General features: G+C 39.8%; 1 protein-coding gene across 1 annotated transcript in view; it reads left to right on the top strand.

Moving 5' to 3' along the window:
• BRAF (B-Raf proto-oncogene, serine/threonine kinase) overlaps positions 1-16185 on the top strand; it is a 35142-nt gene extending 18957 nt beyond the window's left edge. The window contains exons 6-10 of the mRNA XM_010154609.1: positions 8376-8535; positions 10200-10236; positions 14427-14563; positions 15274-15391; positions 16097-16185. Of these exons, the coding sequence (XP_010152911.1) occupies positions 8376-8535; positions 10200-10236; positions 14427-14563; positions 15274-15391; positions 16097-16185 (541 nt within the window). The remainder of the gene's footprint in view (positions 1-8375; positions 8536-10199; positions 10237-14426; positions 14564-15273; positions 15392-16096) is intronic.
• Positions 16186-16587: the final 402 nt, after the last annotated feature.

Genomic DNA, 16587 nt, shown 5'->3' with positions numbered 1-16587 from the left:
CTGCTGTTTAATAACATAACATTTAAGTATTGTATGCTTAGAAAAACTCAAAATGCTGCTTTGCAACACTCGATGTTTTTGTAATCTGGCTTCTTACGCAAATTTATCCACCTATGCTTGTCTTCAGAGAAGTGAATGTTTTCATCTACATGGAAGGTTAATTACTGATTTATATCAAAGTTAAGCGTGTGTGTAAGTGTCTGTGGAACTGGGGCCTTACCTGTTAAACTGATTTCTTCTGCACGGTAGCTTAGACCTGGTCTAAACTGGAAAGATTTTATACTTAAAACGAATACCACTCAAAACTATATCCTCACAAATCCTTTTAGTTTGTATTATCAAACTACAATTTATTTGCCTTGAAGTGGCATGCCTCTGTTTCAGAATAAGCCACACCACTGTAAGATCAGTGTGAACAGATGACGATTCCAGGTTCATAGTACTGCTTTAGCAGCTTTTCCTCATACATGTTGCTTTAGTATCCTCCAGACCAGCTGTCTCCCTCCTGTTTTTGGGGTATACCAATAGCATGTATTTGCTGCAGATCCAGGTTTTGTAAAGTTAGACTTCTAAAACTGACCACTGCCTCCATCCCCTGTATTTTCAACCAAGATTCTGGACCCTCTCTCTGTGAAGAGATGCCTGTGATCATATTTAGGTGATGTTCACAGTAGCTAGGAGATCACTCACATCACCCAGCACTAGATAGTTGAACAAATCTCCAGGACAGAGGAACTCAAGGATGTGTATCAAAAGTCGCGAAACCTGATGTAGACTTAAGAACACCAAATACAAAAGCCTTCAGGAAAGCATTCCTAGGACGTGTACTGCGTGGAGATGAACTGCATTTGGCAAAGGCTATCTTGGAATAGTGACCATTGCATCCAAGCTAAAGCAGAAACACGGCTGGAAGCTATGCAGGCACCTAGGGACTCCGACTAGAAGAGAAATTCCCTGGACAGCCAAGACTGTTTTATGAAAGATGGAATACGATGTCTCCTAGGAAAGTAGATTGACAGTCCTGCAGCGGGAGCCTCATATGGTAAGTACAAAGAGAGATGATGTTCTTATTTGTACTATTTTGTGCAGTTTTAAGTAAATTTGGAAGTGTTTCTTCCAGGTAGTGGATGTTGCCTTTATATCCCATGGATGTTAGTACAGCAGGTTGTGGACAGGGCTGCTGTTGCAGTTCTTCAGGCTCTGCCTTTCTCATGGTACAGCTGAAAGTATAACCGGGCTCAAACTATTAATCTGTGAAGAAGCTTGTTCATAAGAACTGTGTTAAATGCCTGCAGATGCCAAAGGCACTGTATAGCCCTGATCCTAGTACTGGTATATGCTAAATTTTCCTACTTTTCAATTGCCTCTGACTCACGTGTTTGCTTTTTTACCAGTTTATGAGGATACAAGAGGATGGATTATCTTAATTGATACATGCACTACTTCAGCCAGTCTTAGTTTTGTGAAGTAAAAACCGAAAGGAAAAACTGAGACCAAAGGCAGTTAATGCTTTAAGGTTTTTAACTTCACATATATAAAAATGTTAACAGTGAAATGTATTTGCCAATTGAGGTTAAGGAGCTTTTCTGAAGTGTTGCATCTGTAAGTGTTTGTGGTTGCAGGAGCTGTAAAACGTTTCTAGCTTTCTACATTTTGCTTTTTTGCCTTGCTGTACACTTCATTATTAAACAAAAAAGGCATACATCATGCCTTCAAAATTCTGTTCATTTTGAAAATGGTTTGATCGTAAGCTGGTGTGTGTTAGTAGTATGCATGTTACAAAGTCATGCAGTTTTCCCCAAGCATCTGTGTGTGTAGTATTTCCTTTCCAGAAGCAGGTCAGATGCTATTATATGAGCATATAGCACAGGCCATATCTTTCTCCTGTTACCCTTTTCCTTTTCTTTAATAATACTTCTCTGCATTTTAAAGCCGTAATTGTGGAAATGTTAATTTTTCTGAGTTTTTTTTAGAGTTAATAGAAAAATGCTGGCCTTTTCTATAGCAGCATACCCATGGTTTTGTTAAAGGGTACTGCTACGATACGGGATAACAGCTCAATTGGAATAAAAACCCAAGTCTGACATTTGAGGTTATCTTGTCTGGGAAGAGAGTAAGGGATTGAAATTTGAGAGTTGGGCAGTGGGATTGAAAATATAAGGAACTAGCACTTTATCAACACTCATTTAATGATTGTTCCTTTGATTTCTCTGTTCTCCTAGCGTCTTGCATGGCACAGCCCACAGAGGGAGGGATGCCACTAATCGTTTGTAAACCTGAGGAAAGAGAAGGCAAACATCCTTCATCTTGAGCCTTGTGAAGGGATTCCAGCAGCAGGCAAAGTGCCCAAAGAAAGGAGGAGTTTGTGTTGCAAGACAAGCTCAAGAGCAAAGGCGTGTGAGACGTGCTGAGAAATTGTCAAGGGATCAAATGGAGAAGTTGGAAAGAGAAAGGGGCATAAAGGAAAAGACCGTTGGACATGATGCAAAAGCTGCTAAACATGCCGGAGGACTTTGTTGCACTTTGCTCACATGTAACATCCTAAAGCAATCCGGTCCTGTAGTCTGTCATGCTTCCAACTGTAAGCCATAGGCAGTCCCTCCAGACCTTACTCCCCAGGATTAGGGAACACATAGGGTCTCACTTGCACATTTCCAAACCCCTTATAAAAACATGTCCAGCCTCCACATTAGGTCTTTGGTCCCATTTTAGTTCTTTGAGCTTGCACTGTCCTGTTGTGCCAAAGCAGTCAGTTATAATCTGCACTTAACTGGAAAGAAGTATTAAAGTGTAGGTCTCCCTATAGTAGCCATATGTAATAAAATCAAGTACACCAACTGTATATAATACATTGTATTCATTTCATTCATTGCACTATCATCAAGTTTCTCCTGTAACTTTGCTCATAAAATGTGTGCACAGGATTTCTGTGAACCCAGTTGCCTGGATCTTACAGATACATGAAAAGGGGAGAGATTAGCTATTCAAAATATTCCAGAATTGTCTTTTTCAACTTTCATCTATTCTCTCACATGTTGAGATGGGCACAACTCAGCAAACTCATGAGACAGATGTTATGGCAGGGTAAGTAACCTGCGGAGTGGGTGGCGTTGCATGGTCAGACTTTGAATAGCACAGGGACAGGTTGGGCTCAATAGAAACTGCTTCGCTTGAGGCAGAACACTGTGAGTAAGCAGGTTGGCAACATCTTGGCTCGTTGAAAAACAACATTTCCCAACATGCTTAATCTTCTGAATTTGAGGAAGGAAGGGGAACTCTCTCTTGCACCATTCATGGAAGCTTGCCAGTCCCTGCCTTGGCACAGGCTCCAGCCTGTGATTGAACACCTCTGCTTCCCTTTCTGTCTTCCTAACATTCCCTGATTGTCTGCCTCAGCTGAAGGTATTTAAATGTGTAGAAAAGCTTCTGAGAAGCCAAGGAAACAAAGACAGTCTTACATTACTGTATTTAGTACTGCAACACCATTTAGATCCCTGTGTAAGTGAGCAAAAGTTTTGTGGTTTATTGCATAAAACAGTGATAAACTTTCCCCTAAAAGTTCTGGCACCAGACCTTTTCCAGACCACTCTGTGCAAACGTTAGCAAGCTTCCTACAAGATCCAACTTGATATGTGTTCTTGCTGAGTAGAAAAGGCCTGGTGTCAGAAGCTTTAGAAAAAATCATCTTCAGTCTGTACAAGACCTGGGGTGGGGGGAAACCTCTTGCTCCCTAAAACTCTATTTGCAAAAACATGCTAGTGAACAGAAACCTGGTTTGGAGGACTACTGACCGCTGTGTGGGTTCTCTTGATAGCCCCTGGTATATGAAGCTAACAGAAAATTTAGGAAAGCACTGCTTAGCTTCGATCTGGGCCCAGAGGCCAGTATGAATGCACACCATTGTGATAATCCTGGCAGTTGTTCTGCACCTACAAGCCAACATGAATGAAAACAAGGTATCATGGTACAGGAAAATGCACCAGTCCATAGGAAGCTGACTGTTACAGATCTGTCCCCTGGTGCTTTTAGACTGACTTCATGGGATGCTGTAGGGGTGATCTTCTCTACCTTGTAGTTACAGACTTGTACTGCTATGCTCTTCCCCACATCAAATGTTGATTTGGGGTTACTGACTGTTTCCAGGCTGCAGAGGTGGGGAAAGAAAAAAAATTACTCTCTGGCAATATCTATGGAGTACCACAATAATTACATCAGAACGTTTAGCCTCCAAAATTTACAGTATACCTGCTTGCTAGCGTAGTTGAAATAACATTGCATCCCAGATCCTTAGCAGTCCTTAGAAACATCTTGAAAATGGAAGTGCACTGTGTTCTTCATTAACAGCCGTAACAAAAAACGAAGACGATCGTACTCTGGATGCAAATTGGGGGGAAAAAAAGGTGCCTTGGTATAGGTATTAGCTTGCAGTACGTTTGGCTTGGATTGAAGTATGCAGTCGACCCAGTGAATAGCATGTACTACCCTGGGCCCAGTGACTAAACTGAGATGCACTTGTTCAGACTGAGAGGGGGAGAAGAGAAATCTCGGTCCAGTAGATGGAGGCTAAAAGGGGAGTGGCACACACCCTAGAACTGAAGCGAGGTGAATGTGAGTTTTCAGTTGAACTATTTGCCAAACCTCCAGCAAAATAAAAATCCAAACAAACCTCTTAAGAAAAATCTTTCCTGAGTAGACCAGCTCTTAAGTGTATGAACCATCACTTTGGTGAGTTGAAGGAGATTGAGGAAAATCTGTATTACAGCTTCCTTGTGTATTTGTAAAGTGAACTAACTTGTGTCGTTGCAAGTTCTAAGATCTGGTGGAGGTACTGTATATGATTTTATAAATTTGTTTGTTTATATATAAATAACGTGTGGGCACTTTTCTGACTTACCTTCCTCTTTCCTGTGGACCCAATTTTGTTGCATAGGAAATCTATGGACACATTGGCACTTGATGTGATTGGCAAAGGGCAAAAATCTACATCTGTCTGCAATTACTCTTGTCTCTTGGCAAAGCCTCTTTCTGTTTTGTCTTGATAAAAAGGGAGGAACAACATGCTTATCCTAAATACATGGTCCAAGGAAGAAGCATGTTCTGTCACACTGCCAGGAAAGGTTATAACACATTAAATGGAGATTTGACAACTCTATCGGCTTGTTGCCTGGGAAGCTGACAAGAGTTTGTTAAAGCAATGCCTACATCTAAGAGGCTGGAAGAAAGTGTGCAAGATGAGGTGGTATAACCACTATAGTAAGTCAGAATATTGACCTTACTCTATGTAGAAGGTCACCTCTAGCTAGGATGTTAGCTGTTAACTGCTCACAAAGGCTACAGCAGCAACAGAAACATGGATCCTGTTGTTTGCTGCTTCTTTAAGCCCCAGCCTGCTATACACATATGCCATAGTAAAGTGCTTCACAGCAGCAGCTGTGCTCTGGTCCTTTTCTGTTTGGGTTTTTTCCTTTTTTTGGAAATACGTTTCCTGGCACTATGTTTGCATAGCCTACAGAACTAGTTTTGAAACTCACCTAGAATAAACAATGTCACCCTCTTCCAAGTGATGATGGCTGGTCCTTTTTCCTCCAGTGGCCCTCCTACCCTCCTGGAGTAATTAAAATTTAGGAATAGTATAAGAACATGCTTTTGGTATCCAAGAGGATTGCTGCATTCTTTGTGGTGACGTGTTTTCTGTAGATCAAAATTGTGATGCAAATCAAGGTACGGCCTTTGCCGCACACAGGCAGAGGCTGGTGGTAATCTCGGAGCTTGTGATCTCAGCCGGCCACCTCAGCTAGCAAACCACTTGTGTCTTTCCTCACTAGTTACCTTTTTCAAGCAAAATTGCCGTTTAGCAGAAATAACCTAGCTTTTTCTAAGTGTGCCAAAGACGCCCATTAATGAAATCCTGATTGTATAGATGGAGCACATGGGTAACTGCTTATGAGATTCACATCTTGGATTCTTTGGTGTCTAAAACCCAGAGATCTTCCCAATGATACTTTAGAGATTCCGAACAACAGAATTCTTTATTAATGTGCAATTGTTTTCTAAAGATCTGAGCATCTTCCAGTTGGAATTTAATAAGTAGAAAAAGCTATTCAAATTGTTTTCAAACAAGGTGTGACACAGCGTGCTGTCTGTGCTACCAGCATGATGCGCATGATGACCCCTCACCACAAATACGGAAGTATTTGCAGGTTCCCTTAGCAGATGACCATTTATGACTCAGAGGAGGATGTCATTGAAACAGTATTTCTGCAGTTTGGTTTTCTGTCCCTTGGCTTACTCATGATCACAGAAAATCTCATTGCCCCTGTTCTCGTCCTGTAGCGAGCTCACATGCTGGCTCACCATCGGTGCCGTGATCTGATGTTTGTTGTTACACATTGATTTCCCTTGATTTCATAATGATTGAGAACTCTGAGGAAGTTTGAGCAGGAGTTGGCTATCGCAACAATGATAGTACTGGCCTGGCTGAGACACTTTTTGGGCTTTTCCTCTAAAATCTTCCTGTGCAGCATCTGACACACTTGCCTTAACATGAGAATGCAGTGCTTTAGAATGTCAGCCAAGTCCTGCATTTGTATCTGTGAAGTGTCTCATCTCCTGATGGGAGGTTCTAGTTGCATGATTTCCTTACAAAAATGTTCAGGAGTTCAAATCTTTCTGAACTGCAGTAGAAAAGATTTTTATCCAGAGGCATTGGCTAGCAATGGAGGAAAATTTCATCTTACATACATCAACTGCATTTAAAAAATATCTCTGAAATTCTGAGCATCTTCTGAAATGCTGGGCTGTTGAAGGACCTTTCTCAGAGATTTGCCTGTTGGTAGTGTCAGTTCCTTGCTTCTGAATATCTTCCCAATATATTCTGTCATGTGACAATAGGTAATTGTTTTTTTAAAAAGTTAAGCAGAGTTAAACTCCCTTCCTTTTCTTCCTCTGCCCTCACTTCCCAAACATAAGCAAAGTATTTAATTACAAGACTGCTATTTAATTTAATTCACAAGTGCTCTGTTTCCCCATTCTCAATTGTGAGACTGTTGACCAGGAAGGAAAAGATGACAGGCACTTAGGATACAGATAGCACTGAGTTCTGGGATCAGTGCCAAACTCTTCAGTGGTAGGTAGAGCAGACCCGTTTCTCAAAAAATGTCAAGAGATCCTGTTGAAGTTCATGTTTGTTGCTCCTAAAGACCTCTAGAGAGGCCAGGAGGCAACACCAGGACCTATTGCTGCTATATGCTGCTGTATGGTTTATTTCTGAAGCTTCTGCCAGGGTAGGGGCGCTGTCTTTGTGAGCATGGTAACTAACCCATGAGTAATTGAATGGCTGGAGGGCTCTACTCCTCTGCTGGGAGTTGTGTTTTCCGTAAAACCTTGCTGCCAGAGATCAAGTATATATTTTAACATAAAGTTCTCTTTGAAGAAGGTGACGAGCATTTCTCATTGTACTTTTGCCTTGTGTCCATTAAATGGAATCATTAGACTTAACTCGGACTGACCTTGACTTGAGTAAGAGATAAACAGCAATTTGTTGTACTTTAACCGAATGAAGGATAACTAAAGTAGTGACGTTCTGCCTTCTTACACGTGAAAAAACCAAGTGTTTGGATGCCTTTTAAATTTAATTCATGATACCATGAATTAAAGACACTATTTACATTATGACCAGCAGCAATTGCATTTCTTCAGAAAACTTGTCTGTCTAGTCTGAACACTTGTCTGTCAAAGTCAAATGTACTGCATTGCCCGCCTGTAGCACTGTAAATAACATTTGAACTGTCACACTATTCAAAGTTATTTCTTAAAGGTTGAGGTGAAAAGCTATGTTTATTTTTAATATCGATAATTCATATTACATTGGTCATAATATTAATCAAATATGTTGAGTGACCAGTATGTGATTTTCAGTCTTTCTTCATTCAACAATAATCCCATCCATACAGTTTGTTTTGTGACATCTTTTGACTGTAATGTGGATGTGAGATGTTACACGTTTTCAGTGACCTCTGAAGTGAGGAAACTTCAGAGTATCTCACTCTCTGCACTACGTGTTGGCCTACAGGAACTTTTCAGATCAGGATTTAATACTATTACGAGTTTGGTAGAGTGTGTTAGGTTTTTTGTTTTGTTTTAACTCAGAACACTTAACAGCCTTGTAATTAGGCAGTTTGTGCAGCAGAGAGTTGTTGCAGTTGATCACAAGGGAGTAGAGACCGTTCATTATCAATTGTTTTTATGCAGGCCTTTAGACCAGTTTTTTTAATGTATGTATTATTATAGTTGAAAAGGACTTACCACACCCACTATGCAGAATTTGAAGCCATTTGTAGACCTAAATCCTCTTTTTCCTTGACTTTGTTTCTCAGACCACCAATTCTCCCTAGTCCTTCTCCTTCAAAATCCATTCCAATCCCACAGCCCTTCCGACCAGCAGATGAAGACCATCGGAATCAATTTGGGCAACGCGACCGATCCTCTTCAGCTCCCAATGTTCACATCAATACGATAGAGCCAGTCAATATTGATGTAAGTATTAATATTGTTTGGATTGGGAACAGTAGATTTGACATTTCCCTTATGAATATCAGTGCGTTCAACTTCTCACGTGTGCACACGTGTGCTGTGTTTCTAAGCTAATCCTTGGTGGTCTGTCAGGATCCTCATAGATCCTGTGTAAGACGTTTTTGCTGTTGAGAGCTGTAAGACTGCAAATAACCCATTCTCCAAAAGCAGAAACTGCCTTTTCACAGTCGTGTCCTTTCATTTTCAAAAAAGCATTCTACCACAAACCAATGCTCTTTGTTTTTTGGTCTCGTTAGTCCCAAGGCTTGTGCTTCTAGCTGTACCACAGCGTTAAGATACGAGAGTCAGTAACCACTCTTGCAAACCATTCTACATGTTAAGCATGTTGCTTTATGTGCAATATAGGGTGGGGGTTTTTTTCAGTACTTGTCATTCAAGTAATGTTCCTGACATTGAAGAAAATTAAATTATTGCAGTTAGCCGAGTTCAGATGTACCGGAGTGTTACTTAGGATTTCAGGAGCGCGGTATATATCATTGTGAGCTTTCTGTTGGAGTGCTCAGAAGCTGCTACACTTACATTGTTTTCCACATTTTTGAAATTTCTGGATGCTGAATTGCAAATAATAATAATGGTGGAGGTATAAGGCCAGCTAGGACCTTTGACCTAGAACATGTCAGTCACAACTGATTTTGCTAACGTGCACAGCTTGTATTTTACCCTTAAGTCTACTCTCTAGAAATCAGTCATTGGTCAGGTGAGCGGTCTTGAAGTCCACCTGGACACTGAGGCACAAAATGTGTTTTGCATGTGAATGGAGTGAAAAGTGAAATGTTAGTTGAGCATTAGGAGTGTGGCCACGTAGACATTTGCATATGATACATTGCCGTGTTGCAGCGGGGCAGGGGGCAGGACCAGTGCTTTCGACAGCAGGACAGGTGTATAAAGGAATAAGCTGTGTTTAAAAAAAAAAAAACAAAAACAAAAAAAAACCCCAAACAAAAAAAAAAAAAAAACACCACAACACAAAAAGACCCCCAACAAAATCCTGATGATGAAAATGGATCTGCAGAAGGAAACCTCCAGAATTCTCTGGTTTTCTTCTGTTGAGAAAATCCTTAGTGCAGTTTGCTGGTAGTGTGCATATATTGTAAAAGATGCTCTCAGTTCGCGGTGGATTGCAGGTGAAGGAAACTTGTTCCTGGTAGTCATTTCTGAGAAGCACCGAGTGAGCCTGGCTATGCAAATGAGGTGCTTTGTTACAAGGAAAAAACAAAGCAGGACTCATTTGACTGATGTACCTTTGTACAGGAAATTGGTGTCCCAGCTTCTGATATGACAGCTCAAATAATTTGTGCCACAACCACTGTAACTAGTTCGATATTTCTTCGTGCGTTTTGGCCAACTGCATGTTTAAATCAATATTTTCATGTCAGCATCTATTCTGGGTGGTGTACATTTCACTGCACTACTGGGAGATGCTCTTTTAAAGCAAATAATTTTGCAAAGTTTAGTAATGCTCGCTGGTGTTAGTCAGCCAGGGTGGGAAGCAGCTTTCATTTCATGGAGAATCTGTGAGGTTATGGATTCTCAATTTGATCAATCTCAATTGGTTTGGAATGCAAGTGGTAATACCTAAATTAAACACAATTTTTCTTTATTTGTAGGACTTGATTAGAGACCAGGGTTTACGAGGAGAGGGAGGTAAGTAGTGTTTAAACTAGCTACTGTGCTACATTTAATTATGCAACTGCTCTGTCCCTTCCTTTTGTTCTACTTCCTTCTACAGAACACAAGCACAAAGGAAAACATGACTAGAACAAAAAATAAATTTGCATTTGCTTGTCCATGAACTTAGTATTTGTCTGACAAAGGTTTGAGTCATTTGCCAGTCATTCTGGGAGTGGGGGAGACGGAAGGAGGAAAAGTTTTGAAGTGATACCTAGTTTTTTAGTTTTAAAATTAACTTGCACCATCATTTTTTTGCTCTCACATGCACACATTCACTCACATGGCTGCACACAGACATGCCACAACTTCCCAGCTCTGTCTCAAAGATTTTTATGCCTGTTGTTACCTTTCCACCCATGGAAACAACAGGGGTTTTCATTGAAAACCACCAACATGGTAGATGGACCTTCCATACAAACTGCTGCATCCTGAAGCAGCATGAAATACTCCGGTTCTTCTCCCCCTCTGCCCCTGCTGAAGATGCCGCTTTGCTGTACTGCATGCCTGTGCTACTCTTGGAACCAGGTTGTTAGGACCTTATGCTAAAGTCAAGTCTTTTTATGTTGCCTTCAGTAACACACAGCCCTGATTCACACTTAAGTCAGAATGAGTGCCAGAAGATTTATTTTTCTTCACGTTATGCACAGGACTAAGTCACTTCTCCCTCTGGCTGTCAAGGGCGTGAGAGGGCTCCTGATGTGCTGTATTTATTGCTATGACTATAGTAATAATATAGAGTTATATAGAAATAAAGAAGTAGTAAGTAGGACAGGCATATGACAGTTTTTCCAACTCCAAATCATTAACACAGTTGTTTCCTACGAATTATAATTTGCTTCATCCATAAGTAAAGTCTGAATTACCTTGGTGCACTCCCGATCTCCTAAGGTTTTGTACTGTGGGATATCACTGACTTTTTGTTTCTCCCATCCAAATCTGGTAGTTGGTGGTGTGGTACCCTACCTACTGCGTTGTGTTTGATGGAGCTCTTTTTTCTTATGCCAGCAATAGAATGGTTTTTAAAAAGAAATCTGCTTTAATCCTGCAAACCTACTAATTTAAAGTTGGCAGTTTTAGCTGGTTTTGTATGTGTTGATAGGTGTGGCTCTCCACAGTTTGCCCATTCTGTCCGGCATTTAAATGTTGTGCTATCATGTTGGTTTTAACTTTTGATCATAAAGTTGTCTGCTTGGCATCTGAAAACAATTGGCTAGTCCCAGTCCTGAAACAGTGTTATTAGTAATTGACTTTTTTTTCCTTCAAAGTACAGAAGCAATCTATGAATAGGAGTCAAAGCATCCTAGTTATTTCCCATGACTTCTTTCATTTCTTCTGTGTGTCTGTCTTTCTGTCTCTGCCTGCCCGTCTCTTTCTCTCTAACAGCCCCTTTGAACCAGCTGATGCGCTGTCTTCGGAAATACCAATCCCGGACTCCCAGTCCCCTCCTTCATTCTGTCCCCAGTGAAATAGTGTTTGATTTTGAGCCTGGCCCAGTGTTCAGAGGTAGTTGGGCTCTTCTTTCTTGTTTTCACCCAAACAAAATAAGTAAAACCACAGATGCTGTTTGTGCCTCACCCTCACACCGTGTGTATGTAAGTGTGTGAGTTTATCGAAACACCTCTGTTTTTTGCTTGGCCTGGCTGGAATGCTTTGAATGTGCTTTTCACACATACTCACTTTCACCTTTACACGCTTTAAAATGACTATAAATAAAGCCTGACTTAAATCTTCAAAAGCAAGGAATTTCAGAGTTGAGGTTTTTATGTGGACCTTAACATAGTTTTTCTTATCAAAGGTTCTTGGATTGCATTGCAGTGATTTTAAAGACAGTGATGTCCTTAACTTAGAATTTCCTTGACTGTTCAGTTTAAGTCAGCTCAGTGCTTTTAACAGTTTTCTGTATTAAATAGAGTCTTTGTTTTCAAAAGTAATCTAGGAAATGAAATGTGAATTACAAACATTTCCATTGATATCTTGTTAGGTCTCAAGCTTTTCAAGTAATGCGTTATGTCAGCTTTCAACAATTACTTTGTATTGACAGTGTGCTGTTGATAACGCAATGGGGCCCTGGATGGTTTAGACCATGTAGTTTTTATTTAGTTAGTAAATTTCCAAGGAACCAGTATTTGTTTGTGTCCTGTGCCATGTAAAATTTTCATGTCACTGACTCTGGGGGTAATTCAGGCCTAAAGCTGTCAATGGATCTGTTGTATTGCACAAAATCCCCAAATACTCTCTGAGATTTTATAAGCTGGAGAAACCAACTATTGAGTAATAGCATGAAATGTCAATATTTGTGTCTATACATGTAGAAGCAGGTAGTTAGTGCATGTAGCGTGGTTTTCAAATGCTACCACCTTGGCTGTTTCAAAGACTTTTGTTTCAGAATATTTCAGGAGCAGTTCACCTTATGAACTTGTAAGGTTCTTCCAGAAATCTTTGTAAGACAGGTGTTCCCAACAAGCAAACTGCCTACAGAATGGAACATGTTACGTACAGCTTCAGAGTCCAAGCTAATGGCTTGAGTCCAACATTATCTGAAGTATTCTACTCTTAATAACTTGGAAAACAGGCCGTTTGGTGTTATTATGAACAGGTTAACTAAAATGTTCTACCATGTGCTGTAAGTGGTTTTGGTGAAGAGTGAATATTGTGCTGGTGTTTCTGTAGAGCGGTATTAAAATTTGAGTAGGAGGCTTTAGTTGCCTCTAAAAAAAATACATGGTAGTAGAGCCTTGCTATTACAGAGAAAGGCTGTAACTCAGTAAACTTAGAAAATTGCTCATGTTCTGGGAAGATCATACATTTAATTCTATATTTGTGTGATTTCGGACAAATAATAAAATAAATAGGACAATATAGTGACTGTAACATGAATAGGAACACAAGTCCATCCTTCAGGTCACTGGCTTCCAGCTGCTTGTAAATGTAGTTAGGATACCCAATGTGCCTCATTATTGTTGCTTTAACATGTGGGATGCAGTTTATGGAGGCTGCATCCTATTTTTGATGTGTTGGTATGTCATTATTTTGTGCTTCCATTTCTAAATGCATGGATTTTTTGCTCAGTGAGGACAGGCAGCGATGGATATATACAGTCTGATAAATTAGCACACACTGAGTGACTGAACTCGAGCAACAGATGTAAAAGTCAACAAAGTCAGCTTTTGAACTTAAGTTGGCATTAGGAGACACTTTTTGGTAAGAAGGGTCCTTCTGAAGGAATAGGAGGAGGAAAATTGTCTTCTACCACTTCCCAGAGCACTGATGTGAGAGAAAGCACTGGAATGTTGGAGGTCTTGTGCAGTGACATACATTGTTTAGCAGAGCAGCATGAATTTAATTAACAGTTGACCCTATTTTATGTCCTTTTCATTGGGAGGGTCAGCATAACCTTGTTATGAATAATTATGGTGTATTTTAAAAAGCAGTGTCTAGCTGAGGTGCTCTATTTGTAAAGAGTCACTGGGGCTCTGAAACACAGCTCTCAGTGATATTTTCCTGCACAGATTTGTTTAGAGAACGTATAGGCTGCAGCTGGACTGTTCTTTTTATATTCCATAGAATATGCTTCAAATAGATAACTAAAGTACTTGTTCTTTCTTAATCCTTTCTATAGTCTAATGTTTACTTTAAATAAGAGCTCTCTGCTAACAGATAGCTTTAAAACAGCCAAATGGTTTTCAGGTGGCACTTGAGACTCAATGAGAAACATTTACATTTTTTGAGTTTAGTCTGCTTTGATTCTGAACTACAGTATTTCAGCTATTTATTGGGTCCCTAAAAGTTTAGATACTAGAAATCTGAGAGGCAGCTGCTGCTACTTTTTTTTTTCTCAAAGAAATTGGTGGAATTAAAAAATATGTTTTTAAATTCTTTTTTCTGTTTAAAGAGATACTGTCCTTCCAATAATTCATGAGCAAGAGACTGGGGACAATCTAGTATACAGAGATGTCAGCCATAGACCTGATTCTTCCTAAAATCTAAGACTTGAGTACTAATCTAATATTAGGACAATATTCCTAGTATATGTTTGTTCCCTCTTAATATTTACATTGTTGTTTGGAGGTACTGCATCTTAAACACAGTTCTTGCAGCTAGTATCAATACATTCTTGTAAGCTGGCTTCTTATAGATAAAATTACCCTGTTTCTGAAATCTAGGTTCAACTGCAGGTTTGTCTGCAACACCTCCCGCCTCTTTGCCTGGGTCACTCACCAATGTGAAAGCGTTACAGAAATCACCAGGACCCCAGCGGGAAAGGAAATCATCCTCATCCTCAGAAGACAGAAATAGAATGGTAAGGGACAGATCAACTGTTTTCATTCCTAGTGTGGTATGTTCATGGTACGGAAATACCACACAGCCATGCTTCTCTCATTTTTCTTTCATCAAAGCCTTCTGAATTATTTTGAAGATGAGTATGGTAATGATCAAGGACTTTAAACCAATAAATAACGGAAATATTGAAATTGGTGGACTGATACATAAATCGTTTAAATAACTGACTATCCTCACTTTTACTCCATTGCACCCAAACATCTTGGTGTGCTTCATACTGTAATGCCAGTTTCCCTTCAAATAACAGCTTAACTTTTCACCCTTTGATTCATGAACTTCAGATGTTCTCTAGTGATTCTCAAATGTAACAATACATAAAAATGACTGCTTTTTTTTTTTTTTTAATCACAGTTTAGCATTATGATTGAGTAAGAATTGAAAATAAATGAGACTTTCTTTTTGGTAAGAGTTTCTTAATATTTACTGGGTTTAACACTTCCAGAAACCTGTGGCACATATTTCATGCCAGGAAATAATTTAATTTACCTCTGTGTGCTGAGGTTTTATGTATGCCTGGCTTGAAAAGTCAGATGCAATATCTGAAAAAGAAAGTTCTTTTAGGACTTTAAAGATCTGAAATGAGAATACCACATCTTCAACAAAGGAGCTGTTTTCACAGACACTAATGCACTTGCTTCCTTTCTTTTTATTGTTTATGCATATATAAAGAAAACCCTTGGTCGACGGGATTCAAGTGATGATTGGGAGATACCAGATGGCCAGATCACAGTTGGACAAAGGATAGGATCTGGATCATTTGGAACAGTCTACAAAGGAAAGTGGCATGGTATGTGGCTGTCATGGTGAAGTTAGTCACAAGCAAGTAACGTTGCCTGCTAGGGGCCACCCAGCTGGAAAGCAGCTTCACAGCAAAGGCCCTGGGGATTCTGGTGGGCACCAAGTTGAACGGGAGCCAGCAGTGTGGCCATGCCACAAAGAAGGCTCATGGTATCCAGCGCTGCGTTAGGTAAGGTATTGCCAGCAGGTGGAGGGAGGCAACGCTTCCCCTCAGCACTGGTGAGGCCTCACCTGGAGAGCTGTGTCCAGTTCTGGGCTCCTCAGTACAACAAAGACATAGATGTACCAGGGAGAGTACAGTGAAGGGCCATGAAGATGATTTTTAAATTAGTAAGTAGTGTGCTAGATAGGTAATGTTAGAACTTCAAACCATTTAGAAACTGAACTCTTCTGGATTAAGTAATTATGAGGATAAAGTCAAAACATAGTTACTAGAAAGGCTGAAGTATATATCTTAATGAATGAGGATTTCAAATGTGTATTTGGAAAGCTTTGACTTGGCTAGGTCTTCTCAGAGTAAAGTAAGAACAGTGTTTATACATTTTACGTATTATTTACTTATTTTAATAATATAGTGGTTTATTTTGCCAAAGCTAGCAAACAGGCTATCTTAATACTACTGATGCTCAATATAGCATTTTCTCAGTAGAGGAATCTTTATCAATGGCGTTTATTAAAAATTGCTATTTTAAAGGTGATGTGGCAGTGAAAATGTTGAATGTTACGGCACCCACGCCTCAACAGTTACAGGCTTTCAAAAATGAAGTAGGAGTGCTCAGGTAAGAATATTTTTAATGAGATAAAATAACATGAGTAGATTTATACTTCATTAATCATTGAATTTTGGATTTCTGTTAGAACACATTGGTCTTATTCCTCCATGATGATACTCTGGAAAAACCTAACTTGCTGTTTTAAGTAATTTCTTTGTATTCATTGCTAGTTCTTCTTTCCCCTCTGTATACTTCTTTATAGACTGATGTTGTGAATAGATGTGTATCTAAACACTCAGGATGTGTTTTTGCTACCTCCAGGGCACAGTCAAGCCTAAGTGTGAACTGTAGGCCTTTCTTTCCTCTCACCCACATTTTGAGATTGAAGGAGAGCATAACTAATTCTTGCTTTTCAGCTACAGCACTGCCAGTATTATCCATTCTTTAATAGTGTCTGTTCAGTCTCATTGAC

This window comes from Eurypyga helias, unplaced genomic scaffold (genome assembly GCF_000690775.1).
Source record: "Eurypyga helias isolate BGI_N326 unplaced genomic scaffold, ASM69077v1 scaffold39746, whole genome shotgun sequence".
NCBI lineage: Eukaryota > Metazoa > Chordata > Aves > Eurypygiformes > Eurypygidae > Eurypyga > Eurypyga helias.
Note: the sequence above shows the minus strand (reverse complement) of the source record. Positions and strands in the feature narration are given on the sequence as shown.